The sequence below is a fragment of the Phascolarctos cinereus genome, unplaced genomic scaffold, assembly GCF_003287225.1.
Source record: "Phascolarctos cinereus isolate Bilbo 61053 unplaced genomic scaffold, phaCin_HiC Scaffold_9;HRSCAF=440, whole genome shotgun sequence".
In the NCBI taxonomy this organism is placed as follows: Eukaryota; Metazoa; Chordata; class Mammalia; order Diprotodontia; family Phascolarctidae; genus Phascolarctos; species Phascolarctos cinereus.
The window spans coordinates 111,184,285-111,198,900 of record NW_027556402.1 but is presented as its reverse complement, the minus strand read 5'-3'; the positions used below and the strand labels follow the sequence as shown (position 1 = coordinate 111,198,900).

The 14,616-nt window shown below is 42.7% G+C and overlaps 1 protein-coding gene across 4 annotated transcripts in view; it reads right to left on the bottom strand.

Moving 5' to 3' along the window:
- SLC10A7 (solute carrier family 10 member 7) overlaps nt 1-14,616 on the bottom strand; it is a 282,712-nt gene that overhangs the window by 26,365 nt on the left and 241,731 nt on the right. For all 4 annotated transcript variants that reach the window (XM_020978290.2, XM_020978288.2, XM_020978289.2 and 1 more), the window contains one exon: nt 7,126-7,199. In XM_020978290.2, the coding sequence (XP_020833949.1) occupies nt 7,126-7,199 (74 nt within the window). The remainder of the gene's footprint in view (nt 1-7,125; nt 7,200-14,616) is intronic.

The window sequence follows — 14,616 nt, the reverse complement described above, 5'->3', positions numbered from 1 at the left end:
TCTAAGCTAGAAAAGAAAATAGCTAACCAGTCCAGTACCTTTGCCAAGAAAACCCCAAATGCGGTCACGAAGAGTCACACATGACTGAAATGAATGAGCAGGAACAATTTATTACGGTCTCAAAAAAATCACTTCCTCTCCCCCTTATCAATTTCTATCAAAATGGAGTTTGGTACCCAACCTCGTTGCAGGGTGCTCGCTACCTAGATAGAATCTACAACATTCCATTCCCTGGAAATTCACTAGAGATGTCTTTTCTGTGCCAACATGAAATTGCCTTAGAGCTACTGTGTTTGAGTTTAAATAATTAAACTTTGTAGGTACAATCGCATGGTGTTATTAGAAACCTAAGTAAACTAAATAAATCACTCGAGGTTGCACCTGTTAAGTTAGGATAATAGTAGGCTGTGTATTATGGGGTAAGACCAAGAACACGGGTTTTCAATATGAGAAGCTGGCCTAAATTCTGGCTTTGTCACATGACTTTGTCCCTTGACCGCTTGGATTCCTAGGTTCTTCTTCTAGAAATTGAAGAAGTTGATGAGCGGCTCTGATCTCTCCAAGCCCTTAAGCTATCATCTTATGAAAAGGTCTCAGAGTCTATGGGTTTCTGCAGGACACATTGGAGATCTTTAGACAGAGGCCGCATAGCCACCTGTTGGGTAGATCATAGATAGGGTCCCTTTCTCAGCCGTGTTCCAGGTTAAATGGCTGCCGAGGTCTTTTTCAACTTTAAAATCCTAAGATTCTCTTCCTAAATAGTCAAAATCTTAGAGAATCAAAGAAGTGTAGAGTGAGCTTCGAGATCATTTTGAGCCAACTCACAGATGGGGAAACTGAGGCCCACAAATGTTTATTCACATTGCTAGTTAGTTAATATGAGGAACCCAGGTTTCCTGACTCCTGCTCTCCACCTGGAAGAGGTCAACCAGTCTGGGAGGGTGTGTAAGTCATCAGACTGGATTCCTGTCCTACCTTTGGCTTGGGTTCACTCACGGTACAAATGGAAAGTCAGTGTGAATATGATAAATCTGGGAAAATATTCCTCCAGATATGAAAGTGTGCATAAGAATTCCCAGAGGAAGGAGGAGAAAAGCCTGATTTACCAGTTTCATTTCTTGAGATTGAATGAAGAACATGGAGATGGAGGGTGGAGGGTAGGTGGATGGGCATCATTAGACTACTACGATGATGAGGCAATGGGGTAGGTAGGGTAGAGTGTGCTGAACCTGGGTCAAGAGACCTGGGTTCAAATTCCACTCCTAGTACTGACTAGCCATGAGATGGAGGGAGATAGTATTTGCACTAAGTACTTCCCAGAGTTCTTCTGAACTGCCTTCCATTCCTGACACCTGCCAGGGAGAATTTAAGGGGTAAAAAGGTTTCTTCCGTCTGGAAGGTTTCTTCCAAAGGAAGAATGGTAGGGCAGGTGAAATTCTCCCAAGCTACCCAACAGGCATCTGGCTTCTTGGAACATTTACTAAGAACTCTAGACATCCCAGCAGTAAATCTCAGGTAACCCAGCTTTTGATAACTAACAGAGAATCAAAGCTCAGAACAGTTTTCAATGCTCTGTTGAGCAGAAATGTATCACTCGATGGACAGACTGCCATTTCTCTTTTCTCCACTACACAGCATAGAATGACACATGCATCATCACTTTTTCTTCTGCCTGATGGAAAACTCTCCCAGATATAGCACTGCAGTGGCATGTTTAAGGATGCTGTCAGACTGCAGGGCTCTCAAACTCATTCTCCTTATTACCACGTAAATCTAAGAAAGCTTCTTTATGGGACAGGGCACTATTGACAGCCCCACCCCAAAGACAAATGTCTCTTTTCTACCTTAACAGAGTATTTCCGCTACTGTTTTAATAGCTTATTGTGGAAACAGGGCACTGAATCTGGCAGATCTCAGGAATGGAGGGCAGGGGGCCCAAATGCTGGATGGCCTTTGGACAATAGAAGGTAGCTCAATGAGGCCTGGTCTAAAATACTTTCCCTTAATACGTGGAAATGATTTTTAGTCTGTGGCTCGGATGGAAAAAAAAATTACTTTGTACAAACCCTTGTTCTTTGTGCAGACGGGGTAAAGAAGTAGAGAGGGGCAGAGAAGGGAAGCCACTTTTCCAAGGTAACACGGCTAATAAGGCCTGGAGCCAAGATGCAAATTCAAGTCTTCTGACAGTGAATCTTCCACTCCACCATATCAGTCTGTGTCTGCTTTTGTAAAGTATTTTTTTAAAAAAATTAGATTCTATTAGACCCCTGGCAGGGAACTAAGAGGTCACTCAATCCAACCCAATCCACTGTATTTTACAGATCTGGAAACTGAGGCTCAGAGTAGTTGCATGACTTGTCCACAGTTACAGTTAGTAAGTGCCTGATCTGGGTTGTGAAACCAGTTCCTTTTATTCCAAGTCCATGCCTCTTTGCACACACTAGCTTGCCTTCAAAGATTATCCAAATAAAAAACCAAATAAGAATGAGATGGAGGAGAAGGTGCTCCTAGGTGTCTCTCTCCACACGGTGCCCGGGGCAGAGCTTTCACATCCACAAGCTACAAAACCACCCTCCACCCTCCCTGGACACTCTGTGGAAGCAGCCAATCGGCCTGAGGCGATCAGGTGACGCTTCCTTCAGGCCTCCTCTTTCCCCCTGAATGAGCTCCAGGGGAGCAGCTCCACGTCGGGGTTTCCAGATGGATTCCACAGAGCCATAGCTCAATGTCATTTTCAATAGGAAGCCTCATAATTAAAGGTCAAATAGTCACTTCATCTGCAATCCATCAATAGACAAAGTCCTAATACCAGGAACTAATCAATCAATGGCAAATGCACTAATAAAAGCAATGAATCAAGGAAGACTGCACGTGTGTGGATGTGTTACATGTAAGCACGGTAGACACATGTAGAGGAGACAGACTGGCTAGACTCTTGGCTGGCAGAAGACCCTGGGGATGGATGTGTGGTATCAAAGCTCAGGGTAGTTCTCAGGTAAGAATTTACTTGTTTAGGTTGTTAGCTGAATGAACCAACTGGATGGAAGCTGGCAGACCTACAGTGAGTTATTCTGGAGTACAAATCCCATATCCACTCCCCCATGTACATTCTGAGTTCCAGCCAAATTGGCCTGACACATAACATTCCATCTCCTTTGCTTTCACCATCTCCTCATGCCTGGAATGAATCCTCCAACCTGTCCCAAAGATTCCTGAGATCCCCTCAAAGCAAAGCAGCATCAACTCTTCCTTTGCTGATGTCCGTACTGCTTAGTGCTGTCTAGCCCACCACCATTTCATATTCACTTATTTCCGTATCAGTTGTTTCCCTCAATAGAACGTAAGCTCCTTGTTCCAGACTGCCTGGCACATGGCAGGTGATTGTTGAACTGAAATGAAACAAGCTTGGTTCATGTTATCACAAGGCTACCACTGGTGTGTCCCATTCATGGAAGGACTTCCAAATGTACACACACACTGTAGGAAATCCTAATCTGGAGGCAAGGGGAGGGGAGACAGACAAATGCTTTTTGAAGCTCAGATTCATCACATTTTGATCTTCCTAGGTTTTTTCTTCCACTGAGTTTGTATTGAAGGGAAGATTTGTTAGCTGCACCTTTCTTAAAAAAAAAAAAAACAACAACTGTAAGAAGGTAGCTAGGTGGTGCAACTCATAAGAGTGCTGGATCTGTGGTTAGTAAGACTTGAGTTCAAATCCTGCCTCAGATACTTACTAGCTTGAATAAGTCATTTAAACTGTCTGCCTCAGCTTCCTCATTTGTAAAATGGTATGCAGATAAAATGAGATGACATGTAAAGTGATTCACAAACCTTAAAGCTTCCTCTCTCTGTATGTGTGTGTGTGTATATGTGTGTATATATATATATATATATATATATGTGTGTGTGTGTGTGTGTGTATATTTATATATGTCCATTAGTATTATTATTATTACTAATTTTATTCTCTGGTAAAATCAGAGGCAACAATGCTGGATATACAGTCAGGGATCTGGGTTCACATGCTGTCTCTGACACCTACTAGCTCTCTATAAGTTATGTTAGTCACTTGACTTCTGAGTCTCAGACATCTCCCTAATATTTATGTACTAAATTATAAACAGGTGAGTGGAAGGAGATCCCACACTGGCAAAACCAAAGTCTGGTGAGAACCATGAAAACTGAGAACTTGAAGAAACTTCAGAGATCATCTAACAGAACCTGACCTGTTCATTTGAACAGATGAGAAAACTGAGGCCCAGAGGGACGAACCACAACAAACACGCATATCTATGAAATGTGGAAAGAACTCAAAGCAGCTCCCCTCTCCCCCAGCATTCTGAGTGGGCTGTCTATGGACTGATGGGGGAACATGGATAGGAGATGCACAGTTCAGGCAGGCAGGGATGGGTTAGGGATCTGATTACTGCAGAGAATGCCCACACTGGGGAGATCCCAGATTCTCTGGAGTTCTGGACTATGAAAGGCAGAATACTATTCTGGGCACTAGGAGAAATACAAAGTTTGGATAAGAAATAGTTTCTTCTCTTTTCCACCTTACAATCTAGTAAGACCCTAATGGAGACAGCCCAAGACCCTAAAAGCCCAAGAGCTTTGGAAAATTAGAGCTCCAAAGGCTACTGTCCCTGCTTCCAGCCATCCTAGAGAGAAGAAATCACTATGAAGAAAGGATTCACTTTCCTTGCCAAAACCACCAGGCAGGTAGGTCCAAGAACCCTGGAAGCAGCAGGCCCTCAAGAGCCCATCCCAGGAAGCAATCCCCAGGGAGATGGGATCTGGAGATGCTGCCACAGATGCTAGAGCCCCTGCCTCCTACGCAGCCACAGCTACTGAAGACCAGGAAAACAAAGTTCTTGTCACCAAAGTCCTTGGCACTGTCAAAAGGCCTGACATTAGAAATGAATATGATTATAGGTAGAAATGACATTAACGAATAAGCAGTATTATCTATTTTGTGGTTGTACCCCAAGGACCATGGGAATTTTCCATATGACCAGCAGCTGAAACCTCCTACATGTTCTTTACTCCATTAGGATGGGGGCTCCCTGAGATCAGGGGTTGCCTTAGTTTTTCATTTGTACTCTAGCATTTAGCACAGTGCTTGGCACGTAGTACTTAATAAATATTCTTTCCTGCCTTCCTTCCTCCCTCCCTTCTTAATTTCCTTTCTTCCATCCTCCCTCCTTTTTTTCTTCTGTCCTCTTTCCCTTCCTTCCATCCACCCCCCCTTCCTTCCATTCTTCCTTGGACATGCAGCTTAGGAATGACAAAATCCTAACTAGAATCCAGATCTCCTGACTCTGCATTTAGTGTTCTTCCCTCCATGCCAGGTTGTCTTTCTTTTGCTATTTTCTTTTTCTTTTTTTTGGCTAGGCAATGATGTTAAGTGACTTGCCCAGGGTCACACAGCTAGTAAGTGTTATGTGTCTGAGGCTGGATTTGAACTCAGGTCCTCCTGAATCCAGGACCAGTGCTCTATCCACTGCACCACCTAGCTGCCTCTTTTGCTGCTGTTTTAAAACAAATAAAAAATTGTATGGGTCTTCTTAGCTCGATATGAAGGAAGTAGTAGTGAAAGGAGACTGAATTTGTCCCTGTCATATGCTGGGGAGATGCAGAGCAGGGCTGTGTGTTTCTTTTATGGTCCATGAGCCATCTTGTCCTCAATGCTACTTTCCACTGGGTTGGGCCAACTTCTTTCCTATAAAAACTGAATGTTCTGATCCCTGGCATTTGTGGGAAGACAAGGAGGACAAACATGACTAATCTTATTTGAGGCTGGCAGCCCCTATTTTCTGGAATTTGAGTCCTCCACACTTATTGTACCGTCCTGTAATTTCCATGCAGACAAAGTCTCTAACAGAATAATTACTAGGCTCCAGGCATTGTGATTAGTATGGCATCCTCCTCACCAATAACTTCTGCCTCAGCTGGTATGGGAGGCATGGATGGGACCTAGTGTGAGCTGACATCGTAAATCACAAAGCTTTTGTGAGGTTCAGTCAAGGACCAACCTTTTCCTTTTCCTTTTCCAGGTGGAAATAAGGAAGCTCTTGAGACAAAGCTCTGGTTTTTCTACCTGCCCAAAGGGGATGGATCCAGGTTGTCGTGATGACTAGAGTGGGGGTGGTGAATGCCTGGAGGGAGGGTTGCTGTGGACAGCAGCTATCATGGTACTTACAGGACTGACAGCTAGTAAATCCAGATACCCTAAGGGAAAGTGACTCAGGTTGTATTCCAAAAGCCTCCCAGAGTTTTACTACAAAGCTTCTTAGACACTGTACTTAGTGGTCTGATTCTGAACCAGCAATGGCGGGTATTTCAAATATAAACGGAAACCCCAGAAAGCCCAATTCTTTCTAGCAACAAAGTCAAAACCAAAACCACCCCATCCCCACTTTTCATCTGGTTTCCAAAAATTATTTTTTGGGAGGCAGCTGAGGTTGGTTTTGGGAGGAGGATGTTTGGGTTTGGGTCACTAGGCATTCAGAGAACAGTCATGATTCCATGGTAGTATGCCACTCAAGAAGGACATTTTTTTTAAAAGAAAGTTTTACTGATGCCTTTTGGCATCATAGTCATATATTGCAGTATTTCTAACTCCCACCCACAGTAAACTGCACTACGAACAAATCACTTCCTAGCTCTGGTTTTCACTTTCTTCATCTATAAAGTAAAGAGTGTTGGTTAGTACTTATCTAAACACTTAAACTCTCTATATGTACATAGGTGCTTAGTAAATGCTCGATCTACTTGTCCAAGCACTTACAGGTAGATCTTCTGCCCTTCACACAACGTCCTACCCTGCTCCCCTCCCCATCAGAGGCAAAAGACAGTCCTGCCCTCAAGGCACTTCACTTGCATTCACTGGGTTATAAGGGCTATGGCAGAACATTTCACCAAACTGATACTATGTTAGTTAAAACACATCTTCTACAACTTCTGCTTCTCAATCAGCTGGACATACCACTGTTCTTCAAACAGGACAGTGGACGATCCCGAGGTCCTCCCAAACGGTCCTCTGACCCTTTGAATTCTAAATAAATGAGGTTTGTAGACAAGGCTTACATTAAATATTGTTCCTTAGTGCTCCAATTTACTTACCCAATGTGAGGGATTTGTGTGTGGAGCAGAAAATAATAGCGACAGTGTCTGCTGGTGTGAAACCCAAATTATTCCTAGGGGCAAGAAGAAAGAAAAAAACACCATACATTACTAACACTTTCATTCAAAGCTTACTTAACTAACACATTCTAGGCCAAACATCCCAGTGGGAGTACCCACTTTTATGTCACTGTCATTTTTCCCAATTTTAGTGACAGAAGGCATCCCAAGTGGAAATGGGAAGCACTGTGTAACTTTTTTTTAAAGAAAAGAATCCTATCTATAAAGGCAGTTAGTGGTACAGTGGCTAGAGTGCTGGGCCTAGAGTCAGGAAGACCCAAGTCCAAATATGGCCTTAGACATTCATTAGCCCTATGACCCTGGACAAATCACTTAACCTCTGTTTGCCTCAGTTTCCTAAACTGTAAAATGAGGATAATAACAGCACCTACCTCCCAAGGTTGTTACCAAATATTTGTTACCAAAAAATAAACAAACAACCCAAAACCCCCCCAAAAACCAAAACCTTCAGCACAGTGTCTGATTCTTAGTAGGCTCTATATAATGCTTAGTCCTCTTATCCTTCTCTTTATGTTCTCTTCTCCCCCTGAAAAGATAAACAAGGGGACCATGCCACATATTAGATGGCTCAAATGCTGCACAGATATCAGTATGAGATAAATGACATAAGAAGGCCTCTGGTGTACAGAGCAGATCTTCTCAAATGTAATGATGGAACAACACAGGTGAGGACTGCATGGGATGGGATGGCCCACAGGGATGCTGACCTTCGCCACTGGAGGGACTTCCCATGCCAATGAAATTCAACAAATATTTACTAAATGCCTACTATGTGCAAGGTGAGCTATAATGTGGTCAAGAGGATGGAGGGATGGCCTTAGAGACAGAAAGACCTGAATTCAAGTCCTACTTTGCATGGGTAACCTCCATACTGGCTAGGTGACCAGTGACTTAAATTCCTGCTGACCCAGCCAACTTTCTAAGGCTAAAAGGTACAGATGAGAGCTGCTAATCTGAGTCTGTTGAGAAGGCTTTGACACTAGGAAGGCTGGAATCATGTCCGGACCAAAATTTTTTTTTTTTAATTTGCCTCGCTAGGAGTATAAACACAAAAATTAGGTAGGCCCTGCCCTCAAGGAGCTTATATTCCATGGACTAAATTGCTGTGTTGAGATCACAAGTCGAGTAGCTCTCAGCCAAGATTCCATGAGGTACTCAGCTGATGGTCGTTGGTGATTCAGAGCAATGTAGAGTTATAGCTCTTTGGGGTTAATAGGTTCTCATTGGCCATTTAAGGCCAAAGAGACCTGAAAGAGTTCATCTGTCTTTAAGGATGGTTCTTGTTACAATCTGGGAGCAGCAACATGATCTCATGACAGAAACAGGAGAAAATCTACCTTCAGGAAAACATTACATTAAAAAAAAAGCTTTAATGACTATACACATGTATTAAATGAAAATGATGATGACGAAACTGATGATGATGAAGAGAGGTGGGTAGAAGGCTAACCTTGGAATGTGGACAGCTCTGGCTGTGTGACAATGGGCAAATCACTTAACCTCTCAGTGCCCCAGTGAACTCTCTAAGACTCCAACTTGCAGATCAGTGAATAGAGTTTCCCCACTGGGAGCTCCTTATAGAGATAAAATCACAGGTCTAGACCCCAAACATAAAATAAACTCTGAGAGACCAAGTCTTAAATATGAATGAGAGACAATGGAAGGGGAAGATGCCATAATCCAGTTTCCCATATTTCAGTAGATAAAAGCTCAGATAATAAAAAGTCAAACCATTTAGAATAGTGATCATTCATCCTACTGTGTTCCCTATCATTCTCTAGGGGAGATCTGTAACCTTCCTTTTAAAGAGCTCCTGCATATAAAAGCACTATGAAAAGGACAAAGCATTCAGCAAAATCAAGATGGTGTGCTTCTTACTAGCTATAATTATGACTTTATTCAGACATATTCCATTTATACCAGCCCAGAGGAGAGAATCAATCCAATTTTTAAATACCTCTGGAGAAAGGCACTCTACCATTTTCCTCTATAGCTAATTTCCACACCGGACAACATATAGTATCAGGGAAATCTTCCTTGTATATAAACTAAATTCTTCCTGCTACCATATATCTGAATCCCATATTCTCTTGAGATAACCTTGGTGGAAGTAGAGAACATCTTGCCATCATTCCAGCTTGACTATTTATTAGCTATGTGACCTTGGGCAAATCACTTTACCCCTTTGGACCTCAATTTCCTCATCCATACAAGAACAGGGTTGAACTAGATGACCCCTTAGCATGACCTCTGGGATCCTATGATCCTCCTTGTGAGAACCCTTATGATATTTAACAACTGGATTTAAATGACCCTTCAGTACTCACTCTTCTAAATGATTAACCCAAGTTAGTTTTTTTGGCAACAATCTTATTTTAATTGCCTTTTTGGTTCTCCTCTGAACCCCGTCTGTGTTCTTGGCCTCTCTCAGTGGTAGAGCCCTCAAGAACGCTGGACTTGCTGGGATAATGAGGATTTAAAACTTGCCTGACTAGCTGTAAGCTAGAGCTCCTAGGGTTGTTGGGAGGCTCAAATGAGATAATGGATGTAAAGCACTTTGAAAACCTTAAAGTGCTAAATAAAGGTTTATTATTATTAGTCCCTCCCAACAACTGCATCCCCAGATTCTAAGCTTGCTGTAGCATTCCTTTGAATTTGGAGGCAAAGGACCTGAGTACAAATCCCAGGCTTTGCCACTTGCTACCCATGTGACCTGGAACAAGTCATTTTGCCTGTCTCAGCCTCAGTTTCCTCATCTGTAAAATAAAAGGGTTCAATCAGATGATATTTAAAGTGCCTTTTGATTCTGAGTCTATGATCTTTTATCTTCACATTTATGTCATGCAGTGCCAAATTACTGACTCCTTAAAGGGATATGCAAACCAGTGTTGGGTAACGGACAATGAGGGGCTTGGAGTCGGGAAGAAATGGGCTCAGACCTTCCTTCTGAGCATTGCCAACTTACTTATCTCTCCTGATCTTAATACTTCCACATGTGTAGTGAAAATAATCATACTACATGTGCAAACTCAGAGGGCTAGAAAGATCAAACAGGAAATATAAAGCACTCTACAAAACTGAAAGCCCTACATGAAGGCTACTATTGTTATCACCTTATCGTACAGAATGATGCCTTATCGAATGCCAGTTATGATAATACTACTACCCATAATACCTCATACTTTTATAGTGCTTTACAGTTTACAAGGTGTTTTACCTCATCACATTTGATCCTTGTCATGTCCATGGGGAAATGGATGATCAAAGGGATACTGAATTTTTCGAAATAGAAGGGATCTGAGAGGTCTCTTTGTCTGAAGTAATTGTACAGTTAGGGAAACTGAGGCTCAGAGAGGTTAGATGATATGGTATGGTAATTCAGTCAAGGATGTAAGCTTCAAATTAGAATTAACCAGACAAAAGGACAAAAAGTCATGCTTAGGACTGAGCTACTCATACACAAAGTGTCCCAAAAAATCTTTAATCCTAACAAGTATAAGTGACTAAAACTTCAAATTTCACTAAGACTTCTGGGACACTGTGCATTTGCCCATCACCGTTCACCCATTTTCCTCTGTGTTACACAGACCACTCTGAGACAGTAACTTAAAGGCAAAGAATTTTCTTGTTGCTAATACAGCCAGTTTAGCAGAGGCTGTGAAAATCCACATTAGAAAGAGATAAGATGTACTTTGTCAATTACGTGCTTGCTATGCACCAGGCTAAACACTAGGGATACAAAGACAGGCAAAAACACTGTCCCTGCCCTCAAGGAGCTTATGCGATGGAGGAAGAGCATGCAAATAGCCACGCACACGTAAGACATATAAAGAGTATGTGAAAAATGTAATCTCAGAGGGAAGGCACTAGCAAGACGGATGACCTCCTGTTGCAAGCAGGATTTGAGCCGAGTCTCGAAGGAAACCAGGAAAGAAAAGGTCTGGATGTGAGGCAGGGGAGCATATCAGGCACGGGGGAGAGCCAGTGCAAAGGCATGGGGTCCAGAGATGGAGTGTTGTGTGCATGGAGCAGCAAAGGGGAATAAATGAAAAAAAAATTGAAAGGTAGAAAGGGGCCACGTTGTGAAGGGTTTTAAATGTCAACCGAAGGGCTTTATATTTGATATGAAGGGTCAGAGGAAACCGCTGGAGTTTAATGGGGTGGGGAGACAGCGTATGTGTGTAATAGCCATGTCTAAGCTTTAGGAAGATCGCTTTGATAGCTGGGTGGGATTGGAGTAAGGAGAGAGAAGACCAATTAGAAGCCTACTGGGTGGTCACTGTGTGAATGGAGATAAGGGGATGTAAAGGAGGGAAAGCGTGAAGGTAGAAATAACATTTAACCTTTGGATATGAGTTGACCGACACTGAGGAGCTGAGAATGACACCAAGGTTATAGGCCTGAGTAACTGGGAAGATGGTAGTTCCCTCAACAGTAACAGGTAAGTTGGGAAGAGAGGTGAGTTTGAGAGAAAAATAATGACATTAATTTTGGACATGTTGAGTTTGAGATGCCTACAGGACATCATGGGTCAGCTAGATGATGCAGTGGATAGAGTTCTGGGCTTGGAATCAGGAAGACTCACCTTTCTGAGTTCAAATCTAGCCTCAGACATTTGCTAGCTGTGTGACTACTCACTTAACCCTGTTTGCCTCAGTTTCTTCATCTGTCAAATGAGTGGGAGAAGGAAATGGCAAAACCCTCCGGTATCTTTGCCAAGAAAACCAAAATGGGGTCACAGAGAGTCAGACATGACTGAAAAATGACTTTAAAACAACAGGACATCTAGTTGAAGATGTCTAAAAGGCTCAGGAAGAGGTTAGGGGTGAATACATCGATTTGGAAATCATCTGCACAGAGATGATAACTGAACACTTGGGAGGTGATGGGATCACCAAGCGAGACAGTATAGAGGGAGAAGAGAAGAAGACCAGGACAGAGCACTGGGAGACACTTATAGGTAGCAGGAATGACATGGATGAAGATCTAGCAAAGGATACCGGGAAAGTACAGTTACACAGTCAGAATGAGTACCAGGCCAGGATCATGAAAACCAAGAAAAGATAAGGGAGCCAAGAAAAGAGGGTGATCAACAGCGTCAAAGACTGGAGAGAAGTCAGAAAGGAAAAGGAGAAATAAAAAAAAGGCCATTAGATTTGGCAAGGAAGAGATCATTTTGGAGAAGGCAGTTTTAGCTGAATGATGAGATGAGAAGCCAGACTGAAGAAGATTCAGAAGTGAATGAGGACAAGAAGCAGAGGCAGCTGGTACAGATGTCATTCTTAAGGCATTTAGCTTAAAAGGGAAGGAAAGCTATAGTATAATAGCTTGTGAAGATGGAGGGACCCAGTGAGGGCTATACATAAATCAATATTTAAAAATTAGAAGCAAAAAACAAAATCCCACCACCGTTCAACACAAATCAAAGAAACACCTTTCCCTACATTGAGGCCCTTCAAAAAGCCCTCTCTCTGGGGCAGCTAGGTGGCACAGTGGATAGAGCACCGGCCCTGAAGTCAGGAGGACCTGAGTTCAAATTTGGCCTCAGGCCAAACATGTGACACTTACTAGCTGTGTGACCCTGGGTAAGTCACTTAACCCTAATTGCCTAAAGAAAAGAAAAGAAAAGAAAGAAAAAGCCCTCTCCCAATGCAAATTACGATTCATCTTTGATTTAGTAACTGAGTCTTGGAGATGTGTATAAGGCACAAAACAAAAGGGATTTGCCCAGTCCCACAGTCAGGTATCAGAGGTAGGATACGAATCCAGGTTCTTCTGACTCAAATTGCAGCACCGCTCACTACTCCATGTTCTCTCATAGTAAGCATACTGCGTCCTGGGCCATCTTCAGTCGTCCTGATCTACATCTGGCCACTGGACCCGGATGGCTCCAGAGGAGAAAGTGAGGCTGGTGACTTTACACTGCCCTCCCTCACTTAAATCCAATTCACTTGCACGTCAGGGCAACCCCTCCCTGATATCACAGTCCTCTTTGAGAATGAAGGCAGCAGCAACAGCTATAGGAATTCATTTAACTGGCTAGGAGGTCTACTACTTAGTCCCCGCATCACCTTAAGCTAGTAATTTCTCCTCCCTTAGTTGTCTCCTTTGTAAAATGAGAAGGCTGAACTAGTTGACCTCTGAGGTCCCTCGCACGTCTAAATTCTATGGTCTTCTGACTAAGGCCTTGGTGGAGAATGATCATTCCCATCCCCATTCCCCAGGCCTGGAATATTCTTCCCCCTCACTCTGCCTCGTGGCTTCCTTCAAAATTCAGTTCAAATCCTACGTTTCGCAAGAGACCTTTCCTCCATCTCCCCCACTGCTAAGACTTTTCTCTTAGATTACCTCCCATTTATGCTATACCTTTTTTGTATGTGCCATTTTTTTGTGGGGTGTCTCCGCCATTAGAATGTGAGTCTCTTGAGGACAGAGACTGGTTATTGCCTTTCTTTGTATCCCCCAGACTTAGCAAAGACACTGGTACATAAGTGCTTAATATATGTCTGTTGACTGACTGAACATGCCAACAATAAGAAAAACCAAGTACCATAACATTTTCAAACACCCCACCATATTACTAACAGCAAAGTAATCACTGTTTCTAGGTATTAAGATTTCTTCTGTCAATTTCCATCCACATTCTCCCCTGGAAACTAATTGTTGGGTGGCTCTTTTTCTCTAACTTGATCTAATGTTGCCTTTCTATCATTACTTTAGAACCAGTCCTTTGGATCAAGTGTATCTTTTCCTTTTCTTCCTTCTCTCTCTCTTTTTCTTGCTATGCCTTTCCCCCTTCATATTTTGAATTTATGAATTAGGACTTTCTTTCATGATCTGTTTTGTCTTTCTCAGCTGTGTGCTCAAAGAGACATATGTTGTATGTTTTCACTGCTGTGTAGAATGTTCTCCCACATTTTCCTTCACACTTCTTTCATTTTCACTCATTTTTTATGCCCACAGACTCACAGAGTCTCAAGGCTGGCAGGGAGTTCAGGGGCCATGTGGAGGCATCAAGTCTCTCTAGTAAAAAGTCGAATGTGAGCCAGGTGACTTGGGTTCTGCTTTTCACTCTGCCATAAATTAGCAATGTGACCTTAAAACAACCCTGGGACTTAGTTTCATCATCTCTAGAGCTAGAAGAGAACCCAGAGGTCATCTAGTACAAACCCTTCAATTAATTAATTAATTGATTTTTTCTTTTTTTTGGGTGGGTGGGTTGTTTTTTAGAGGCAATCAGGGTTGAGTGACTTGGCCAGGGTCACATAGCTAGTAAGTGTCTGAGGCTAGATTTGAGTTCAGGAAGAGAGGGTGCTAGGCTTAGAGCCAGGAAGAGCTGGGTTCAAATTCTTCACTGCTACCTCTGTGAGCCTAGGAGAGGAATTATCTCTCAAGTCATGGACAGGTTGT